The 10,644-nt window shown below is 40.4% G+C and overlaps 1 protein-coding gene and 1 long non-coding RNA gene across 5 annotated transcripts in view; one reads left to right on the top strand and one right to left on the bottom strand.

Moving 5' to 3' along the window:
• Positions 1-2,914, top strand: part of LOC112470941 — a 43,108-nt gene extending 40,194 nt beyond the window's left edge. Inside the window, exon 3 of the long non-coding RNA XR_003043089.1 lies at positions 2,754-2,914. This is a non-coding gene — a long non-coding RNA (uncharacterized LOC112470941). The remainder of the gene's footprint in view (positions 1-2,753) is intronic.
• Positions 568-10,644, bottom strand: part of DLGAP4 (DLG associated protein 4) — a 77,483-nt gene continuing 67,406 nt past the window's right edge. For all 4 annotated transcript variants that reach the window (XM_006921775.1, XM_006921773.1, XM_006921774.1 and 1 more), the window contains 3 exons: positions 2,925-3,016; positions 1,938-2,093; positions 568-1,134 (listed from right to left, as the gene is read on the bottom strand). In XM_006921775.1, coding sequence (XP_006921837.1) covers positions 916-1,134; positions 1,938-2,093; positions 2,925-3,016 — 467 coding nt within the window. In that variant the 3' untranslated portion in view covers positions 568-915. The remainder of the gene's footprint in view (positions 1,135-1,937; positions 2,094-2,924; positions 3,017-10,644) is intronic.

The raw sequence follows: 10,644 nt of genomic DNA, 5'->3' as shown, positions 1-10,644 counted from the left end.
ACATACGTATAGACACAGCCGCCCGCCCCTCGGGTACTGTACACAGGCTCAACCAGGGACAGACACATGGGGTCCCTCTCTCAAGTGCCCCCTGCAAGTCACTCTGAGTCATACATTTTGCTGAAGGAAGAAGGGGCTGGAGAGAAAAAGGCGGGAGTCTGGAGTGTGATTACTGGCTTTTAGCTCACGCTCCCCCCAAAGCCTGAACCCTCCTCATCCTCCCCTGGAGGTGCATCGCCCACCTGACCCTGCCTAGGGCTGGCGGATCGCAGGGGTAGGGTTGCTGCTGCTGAGAGGAACCTCCATCTGTGTGTGTGCACGTGTGTGACTGTGTGTGAGCACTTGGCGGGAGAGGGGGAGGTATGTCCAACGCTCTGTCCTCTGGGATCTCAACCACAAAAGGGGCTGAGAGCCAGAAAGCCGGCAGCCAGGATGGTGACCCCTGTGTGAGCTCTGAAGGGAAAAGAGAAACATAAGAATGAAAACTCTGAGGTCAGAGCGGGGGTAGCCGGGAGGAGAAGGACGGACATGGCAGGTGCCCAAGGCTCCCCTTGGGCTGTCGTCGTCTTGTAAACAAGCTAGTTTAAGTTCTCATTAGAACGAGTAAAAAGACCGCAGTCTGGAGGTTGGGCCGGGCAAGCGCCGAAGTCCATCTACCTTGTCCACCACGGCCAGCAAGAGGAAAAAAAGAGTTTGGTGTTTCTGTTGACTGTTTTTATGTGAAGTCTTCATAACCTAAAGCTGGGAGGGACCCAAAAAAGCCAAATTGTGAGCCCTTGTATGCGTCAATTTGAAAGTTGGCTCAGGGTCTCTAGATAGAATAACCATACTAAAGGTTGAAAAAATTTTTGTTCCATTTGCATTTAGCTTGTGTAATTTTTTTTTAAATGACTTAAAATTATTTGCTTCCTGGTCTCAGAGCCGGGTCTGGGCCTCGGGGACATAAATCTCGATGCTGTCCGCACTCTCTGTGGCTGAGTTCTGCCTCACAGAAGCTGCCCGCTTGGCTGCCAGGAGTCTCTTGCGGGCCTCCTGACGCTGCTTGTCGCCAGCGTCGGAGGCCTTGTCGCGGCTCACTGCTGGCTTGGATTTGGCTGGCTTCTTTGGGACTGGAGGGGGTGGTTTCTTCTCTTCCTTTAGTGAGACAGTGAGGAGGGAAGAAAAATAAAGGTGCCACCTTTTGTGTGGCACTACCACCCACTATATGCTGGCAGCTGGAGTCTCTGCCCCAGCCTCCCTGCATCGGGCACAAGCAACACACATTTGGAATCAAGAAGCCACGAGAAGCAATGATAGTGGGAATAGCACAAGGCATAGGAGCAAAAAGCAAGCTCAGAATGTTCTAGCAGGAAGGGATGGTCAGATCACCTGTTCCCACCCCTGCTTTGAACCATTGAGAGACTCAGGCAGGAACAAGCCTGAGTCACACAGCCCAGTCAGGGCCTCTGACTCCCAGGTCACATTTCACATGCTATTCTAGGGGATCAGAACTTACAAGGCCCACAGTCTAGTAACAATGACCATAGGGGTCACTGGGTGCCCATTTTACAGAAGGAAGCCTGGGCCTCAGGGAGGAGGCTGGCCCCCATATACTCCTGGAAGTGTGGCTCCAGGAGCAGGACCATTTTTCTGCCTCCAGAGTTCCCCACAGCCATGTCTACACTTGTGCTTGAGGCTGCGGGCATGTTTCCCAGGAGCCCCATTTTCTGAACATGCAGGGCAGGGCGGCATGCTTCGAGGGGCAGCTTCCACTGCACAGAGCGAGCGGCATGCCAGACGAGTGCCGAGCATGGACCCCGCGAACTGATGGATGTGAGCCCCCAGCTCAAAGACGACACACGGAGAAGGGAGCCAAGCAGCACTGACCGATGTGGGCAGCGTTATTGCCGACCAGGAATTTGTCCCTGGACTTCCCCTCCGCACTGCTCCATGCTCACCTTCCTCTTCTCGGGGGTCTCCACCAGCTGCCAGCTGTTGGCCTTGAGGTGGTAGAGTTCATCAAACTTCATGCTGATGTCCTCGATGGACAGCTGTAGCAGGTCCCAGAACCCTGCCAGGTCCTGGGCTGTTGGACGTGGGTTGGCGTCAGGGTTCTGCGGGGCAGAGAGGGATCAATGGGGCAAGCAAGGCAGAGGCTGGTTCTACAGGCCCTGGTGGGGGCCCCTTGTGGCCTAGTCTTGCTCCCCTCTTCCCAGGGTTAGTATCTGCATGAGTGAATGAAGTCAGTTCCCGGTCACTGCCAGCCCTGATTGTGGGGATCTTTGGGAGAAAGAGTCCCTGCACATACATGGGGGCACCGAGACCTGTGCCACCCCTGTAGGGCTACAATGAGGAAGGGTCTCATGCCAGGCAGACCACTGTTCTCATTTTACAGGCAGGAAACAGAAGTTCCTGGCCATGGTCTCACAGTGAGGCAGGGAGGAGCCAGCATTCCTCCCAGGCGGGTATGACTACAGAATCCATGTGGTCTCCCTCCTCTCATTCTGTTCTCTGACAACGCATTCCTCCTCATGACTGCCCGAGACAAACACTCTGCCATTATCCTCCACCCCGGCTAGTTGGAGAGAGGCTTCGACATTCCCAGCTGGTAGGGGTGGGGGAGAAGGAAAGCCACCAAACCTAGTGGTGGTAGTTTTTAATTTCTTACCTTGGTTGTCTTCTTAGATACAGGATGTTTTATATAAATAAATCAGCACTAACTGATCTTTAACTTATATTGACTATTTTATACAGAGCTCACTTTTCTATTTCAGAAGGCATCAGCTACCTGAAAGGACTGTTCCTGGCCTCTTTCCAATGCCATAAGGAGGCAGCACCTTCTCCATGTTACAGAGGAGTTCCAGAGGCTCGGAGGGGCTAACCCAGCTGGGGGATCTAGCGGGCAGCCAAAGGCCCTGCTGTGGAGGAAGGAGAATCACACTCACCAAGTTTTGTTCACAGAGGCCCCGGAACTGCTGGAATTTCTGGGACATCAGTAGTTGGGCACTGCCCACAGCACTGAGGACTTTTCCTAAGACTGAGAAAGTAGAATAAGACTTACTGAGCAGCGCGTATCGTTTGCTGGGGTGGAGGCAGTCATAGCTTTCGCCTTCCCACCCCAGGATACCAACCATTATTTGGTGATGGCAGTTGGTCTTCATTTTACATGTTAATCCATTCTCATTGTGAAAAGTGCAAACAGTAAAGTGACTCCATCCCCTAGTTCTTAATGACATTTTTGGCAATAAGTTTGAAAACTGAGTTTAAAAGGAAGAAATTTCCAGAAAAAATGTAAATTATTATTCAAAGAGAAATAGAAAATCTGATTAGATTAATAATTTTTAAAAAACAAGTTGAAAATCTTCCCAGAAAAATGAACCAGGCCTATTTAGTTTTACAGGTGAGGTTTTTATCGAAAACCTTCAAGGAACAGATAATACCTATCTTCAAACTTCCAGAGAGTAAACAAAGAAAATGATACAATTTCAAGAGCCCTAAGAGCAGATAAGACATGCCAAGAATAGGTCACTTTCATTTTGAACATTAATGTAAGTCTTCTTAAGTTATAAACAAGTAGAATCCAACAGAAGAATTGATCAGTAAATATTTAACTAGGAATACAGGCTGATCTTTTAGTATGACTTACAGTTTTAAAATGGTGGCATAACGAAGTACTATCTCCCATTCCCCCCAGAAAGCCCCAAAATGCACATCGTCTCACAGAACTCTGGACCACAGTATGAGGAAGACTGCCACGTGCAATGACAGCCACACAAGGAGGGTTCTTGGGCTTGAAGGTCTCAGGTAAAGGTGTTAGTTTTTGAGTTCTCCAAAGTAGCGCATCTCGAAGGGAGAGGCCCACAGTCTCTCACTTGACATACAAAGGACTCCCGCGTCCTAAACCTGGTTTGGCAGCAAGGACGAGGGGTGGGGAGGCGTGGCGTTGTAAGCAGCCCTGGAGTTGCCTGGGGAGAAGACAAGGCTGAGGGCACACGGTACTGGTCTGTCCCACAATGATCTACTGACAAGAGCTCATCAAGGAAGAATGTCATCTCATTAAGAAATTAGTAATTAAAAAGGAATCAACATAGGAGGTTAAACAGATACTATAGGAACAGCAAATGGCAGATGAACATTCACCAGAAAATTGAGGCCAGGGAAGAGATGAAAAGTGTGACATTTAGCCATGGAAATGTAAAATAGTAGTTCAAAGCAGAGATGGAGGTGCCCCCAAAACAGACAGACGCAGGACAATGGAAGGAGATAACACATGAGCTCTGGATCTAGTGCAAGAGAAAAAAAGCAGGTCATCACAGAAACAAGGGAAGCAGCATGAAGAATAAAACCCACTGAAAACTAGGAAAGACAAGGTGAATCTAAGTGAGAAAGCTCCTGATTCAAATGCTTAAACTGCTTGATTAACAAACATCTTTTTAAATGAATAACTAAGCTACTGGGAATAAAATGAGTCCCCCTTCTTCCCCTGCATCTCTCAAAGTAGGGAGTGGGGATATGTGCCTGGCTTGGTCAAAAGTAGAGTGAGAATAAAAGGAAAAGTATCTCCCGAGAATTCCTAACCATAAGACTGCACTTGGGTACTTTATTTTTTAAGAAATAAAAGCAGCAACTAAATGTACTGAAGAGACTATCAAAAAGAAAGTGACTGAGAGGCATGGAAGAGAGAGGGAGACTCTATCAGAGTTCTAAAAGAACAAAACAAATCACTATTTAGAATTTTCCAGAAATGGCCGACACCAGTCCTCAGAGTCAGGAAGCCAAACGAATCCCAAGCAATTCACACTTATTTACAGTAAGGCCAAAGAGAAACTCTTAGAAAGCAACCAAGGGGCAAGCAAAGATTACTGCCAAAGGAATGAATTAAACAGCAAACTTCTCAATTACAACAATGGATGAAAACTGAATATGGTGCTGAGAGAAAAGTGTTATCTTAGAATTCTACACCCAGAGTAACTATCATTCAAGAATGAGTGTGAATGGAGAAAGGACAGTCTTTTCAACAAATGGTGCTGGGAAAACTAGATATCCACATGCCAAAGAATGAAGCTGGTCTTTCACCTTATACCATAGAAAATAATTAACTCAGAATGGATCAAAGACCTAAAAGTAAACTAAAACTGTAAAACCCTTAGATAAAAACATAGGAGCAAATCTTAATGACTTTGGATTTGGCAGTAGTTTCTTAAACAAGATACTAAAAGCACAGGCGACAAAAGAAAAAAGATAAATTTTACTTCATTAAAACTGAAAAATTTATGCATAAAAATATACTGTAAAGAAAATGTAAACGATCCGCAGAATGGGAAAATTATTTGCAAATCATATCTGATAAAGAATATCCAGACAATATAAAGAATGCTAAATCAATAAAAAAGACAATCCAATTTTAAAATGGGCAAGAAGTTGACTAGATATTTCTCCAAAGATATACAAATGGTCAGTAAGCATGTTCAGCATCATCAGTCATCAGGGAAGTGCAAATCAAAACCACAAGGAGATACCACTTCAACCCTGTTTGGATGACTATTATAAAAATACCAACCAAAAAAAAAAAAAAAACCCCAGAAAACAAAAAGTATTGGCAAAGATATGAGGAAACTGGAACCCTGTGCATTGTTGGTAGGAATATAAAATGGTGCAGCTGCTGTGGAAAAGTTTGGTGGGTCCTCTAAAAGTTAAACATAGAGTTACCATAAAACTGAGCAAACCCTATTCCTAGGTCCATAGTGACTTAAATACTTACGTGCCAATATTCATAGCAGCATTATTCACGATAGAGGTGAAAACAACCCAAGTGCCCATCAATAGGTGAATGAATAAATAAAATGTGGTAAAGACACACAATGGAATATTACTCAGCCATAAAAAGGAATGAAGTTCTAATATATACTACAACATGGATGAAACTTGAAAACATGATGCTAAGTGATAGAAGCCAGACAAAAAAAGCCACACAGTGTATGATTCCACTTACATGAATTACCTAGAATAGGCAAATGCAGGTAGACAGAAAGTACATCAGAAGTTACTAGGGGCTGTGGGTAAGGAATGGGAATGAGGAGTTACTGCTGGATAGGTACAGAGTTTCTGGGGTAATAAAAAGGAGACAGTGTACAAATAAAAGAGATTAGAAATGAAAAAGGGCCAGATGATATAACCATACTGGAAAAGGTATTTTAAAAAGTTTTACAGAGCTGTGAAGTAAAAGATAATTTTTTTCTTAAACAAAAGAGAATATGAATAGAGGAAACATCCCAGACTCTTTTTATGAAGCTAGATAATCTTGATACTACAACAGGATAAGGATGAGCAAGGAAAATTACCAACCAGTTTCTCACGAAGAAAGGCAGAATTATTAAATCATATATTAATAAACCAAGTCCAACAATGTACTAAAATGATGCTATATATAATTCAGCTGGGTTTATTCTGGCAATACAAGACTGACTCAACTTAAGAAAAATTCTAATGACCTCTGATTTGGGCAGTGAAAAACCAGTTAGTATCAGATAAACTGAGCCCTCCAAGAAAAAGTTAAAAAAAAAAAAAACCACTAAATACCAAAACAACAAAAAATCTCTTTCAAGGCATTAAAAATTATCAAAGCAACCAGAATCTGAGAGGATAAGATCCCAGTGAGAAGGGAAACAATATTCAGGCGTGTCCGATACTCTGTACTGCTTTTACTTGAAGGCATTTATCTCCCAGCTTATAAGCAGCATAAGGCTGAGAGGCTTAGAAGCCAAGCAGAAAGTGGTGATTAAAAGGCTGAGCAGAGCTTGTGCAAGTTTCATGGGGATAGGAAGACCAAAATTGGAATTCGGAGCGACTAAAGCAAACAGGACTTAAGGGAAGTGCTTTAAGCTAAGCAAAGCTTCCAACTGTCTGAAGATGTGGGAGAAAAATGAGCTCAGGGTCTGCTGAGGAGGAGGGGCTTGGAAATACTGCAGGCTCTCATTGAGATTCCCTGAAGAGTGCACACCAGGGTAAGGGCAAACTAGAAATAGACAGCCGTCACTAAAAGCTGGTTTTGAGTCAGTTAAAAGGTATACCAGGACATCTCTGCTATACCGTGTCTGGCCCTGTCCTGCCTGCAGGAAACAAAAGCACATGCTTTCTTGACGAACAGAAAATGATCCTGAGCCTCAGTTTATTTCTGTAGTTTTCACATAGGGTTTCTAGCACTGAATAAAAATTACCAAGCTTAGCAGGAGATAGGACCAAATGACTGCACACCAAAAGAGAAAAATATAGAAAAAACAAACCTATAGGGGCTGTAGATACTAGAGTTATTGGACAAGGGCTTTAATATAACTCTGAATACGTCTAAGAAGATATATGACAAGAATCTATCAAGACTCAAATGGAAATTCTAGAACTAAAAAAATATAGTAATTGAAATTAAGACCAAAATATATGGGCTTAATAGATTAGTCACAGCTGAACTATACAGTAATCCAACAGGAAATACCAAGACTGAGGCCTGAGGAGGAAAAATAAAAGTACAGAAGAGAGAATGAAGAAACAAAAGACTCGGCAGGCTAACCTGTGTAACTGGAGTTCACGAGGAGAAGAAATACAATGGAGCAGAAATAAAGGTCAACTTTTCTGAAACTGATGGAAGTTATTAAAGCCAGAGATTCAAGAAACCCTGTGAACATCAAGCTGGAAAAAATACAAAGGCAACCATACCAAGATATCACAGTAAAACTGGTAAAACTCAAATGTAGGAGAAAAGTCTTAAAAGCAGAGGGGGAAAAATTATTCTTCAAAGGAGCAGCAGGAAGACTGACAGCTGACTTTTCAATAGAAAGGCTAGGAACCAGAACATAGTCAAAAACATATTTATAAAGTGTTGAAAGCAGCTCAATACTAACCTAGAATTTCATACGTAACAAAAATACTATTCAAAAAAAGAAAAATACAGACATTTAAAGATCAATATTGCATTAAATACTAAAGAGAGTTCTTTAGGCAGAAAGAAAGTGATCCTGAGAAATAAAGGAGTGAAGGGTTAACAAAGGGTAAATATGTGGGTAAAGCTAAGTAAATATTGATTATGTAAAGCGAAAATGCTTGTTCTATATATAGTTCTATATATAGAACTAAACTACTTCACAGCAATAGTACAATGAAGTAGTTTAACTGTACTCTTGGGCAATAAAAGTGTTCTAAGGTCTTTGCATCATCTGTGAAATAGTAAAGATACTAATTTAGATTAGTCTTTACCAAGTCAAGGATGCAAGTTAGTAGTTCGTACTTAATCTTTAGATGAAGTACTAAAAGAATAATAAGCTAACATGAGAAAAGTATAAATACTTGATCGAGGCAAGAAAGGAGAAAAATCTATTAATAAAATTTATCACATTACTAGATTTAAAAAGGGAAACCACATGATTATCTAAATATAGTCCAAAAATTCCATTAGATTAAATAATTTTCTTAACCAGAATAAGAGTACCTACAACAAACCTACAGTAAATACCATACTCAATGATACAATTTCTTATTTATGGATAAAAATAAGAATGTAGCAAGGTTTCCAGATATAAGATCAGTATAAAAGAACAATAAATAGAAAATGCAGTAACAAAAAACACCATTTACATCCCTCCAGAATTAAAATACTAATCTAACAAATCTTTTAAAAATATGTAAAATTTTTTACATAAAAAAAATTTAAATGCAATTGAAAGACACTAAAGAAGACCTAAGTAAATGGAGACATATAATTACTCAATTCATAAAGATGTAAATTTTCCCTCAAATCAATCTACAGATTTAATATAATACCAATCAGAATGTCAACATGGGACTTGAAAAGCTGATTCCAAAATTTATGTGGAGGAGCAAAGAGCCAAGATTAATTAGCCAAGCCACTCTTGAAGAATGACGTTGAGGAAACTTGTCCTTCCAATTATCAAGATTCATTATGTACTTATAACAAAGAAGAAAATATGATTTGGGCCTAGGGATAGATTAATGAACGGAATAGAAAGCTCAGAAACAGGGCAACACATATAGGAAACCTGCTATTTGTCAGCACTATATTGCATTTCAATAGGATAAGGATTAACATTTTAACACATAATTATCCAATAAGAAAAAATTAACATGGAACCCTATCTCGCTCCATGCAGACAAATCAGTTTCAAGCGACCAAGGACTTAAATGTGGAAGACAAAACTTGAAAACTGTTACAAGAAAACAGTTAAGTATCTTTTTGACTTCAGGAGGATAGATTTCTTAAGATAAAAAAAGTGCAAACCATAAAGGAAAAGACTGATAAATTTAACTACATTAAAATTAAGAATATCTACTCATTTAAAAGATGCCATAAAGAAAGTGAAAAGACAAGTCACAAACTGGGAGAAGGTTACAATACATATAACTGACAAAGGTTCCAGAATCAGTTATCTAAAGATCACCTATGAGGCAATAAGAAAAAGACAAAAGAAAAAGAGGCAAAAAATATGAACAGGCATTCACAGAGGAGGAAACATAAATGACTAACATGAGAAAAGATGGTAGATGTCATTAGTAACCAATGAAAGGCAAATTATAACCACTATTTCATATTCATAAGCAAAGATGTATGGCACAGGATACTCTCATGGAGTGCTGAGGGAATAAGAAATTACTATAATCACTTTGGAAAACAATTTGGCATTTTGTAAATCTGAACACATACTAAGCTATGGCCTAAGCATTTCCACTCGCAGTACAGACCTCAGAAAACTCTTGTATATGTACGCTAGGAGATATGGTTAAATATGTTCATAGTAACCCGCAGTTTATATCATTCTTAATGGTGTGGAGACTGAATTATATCTAAGATCAGCAATGAGGCAAAAATAAGAATGTCCAGTTTTGCCACTTCTAGTCAGCATTATATTGGAGCCAGGGCCATTAGGTAAAAAACAAATATAAGGAAATCAGATTGGAAAGAAAAAAGTAAGACTATCTCTGTTCTTGAATGACATGATCTTGTGTATGAAAAATCCTGAGGAATCCCCTCAAAATACTTAGAACTAATAAACATGTTCAGCAAGGTTGCAGCATACAAGATCAATATGCAAAAATCAGTCGTATTTCTATATACTAACAATGAACAATCTGAAAATTAAGAAAACAATTTCATTTGTAGTATATCAAAAAGAAAAAATATTTGGGGATAAATTTAATGAAAGAAACAAAAAGAAATGGGAGAAATATTTAAAAACCTAAATAAACAAATATATCCCATGTTCATGGATCAGAAGACACTATAGTAAGATGGCAATACTCCTCAAATTGAATTACAGATTTAACACCATCTCTATGACAATAAAATCCCAGCTGCCTTTTTTTGCAGAAATTGACAGATGATTTTAAAATATGGAAATGCAAGAACAATTAGAACTTCCTTTCTTGAGAAGCTGAGAGCTGTCCATAAGCTTTTTTTTTTTTTTTTTTTGTATTTTTATCTGAAGAACAAAGTTGGAGGACTCACATTTCCCAATTTCAAAATGTATTACAAAGCTCTAGTAATCATGACAGTGTGGTACTGGCATAAGTATACACATGTACATCCATATAATGGAATAGAAGCAAGAGGCCATAAGTAAATCCTTACATGATTTTTGACAAGGATACTGACGATTCAAT

Source organism: Pteropus alecto, unplaced genomic scaffold, assembly GCF_000325575.1.
Source record: "Pteropus alecto unplaced genomic scaffold, ASM32557v1 scaffold45, whole genome shotgun sequence".
NCBI classification, from domain to species: Eukaryota; Metazoa; Chordata; class Mammalia; order Chiroptera; family Pteropodidae; genus Pteropus; species Pteropus alecto.
The sequence above is the reverse complement of the archived record's forward strand: the minus strand, read 5'-3'. Positions and strand labels throughout refer to the sequence as shown.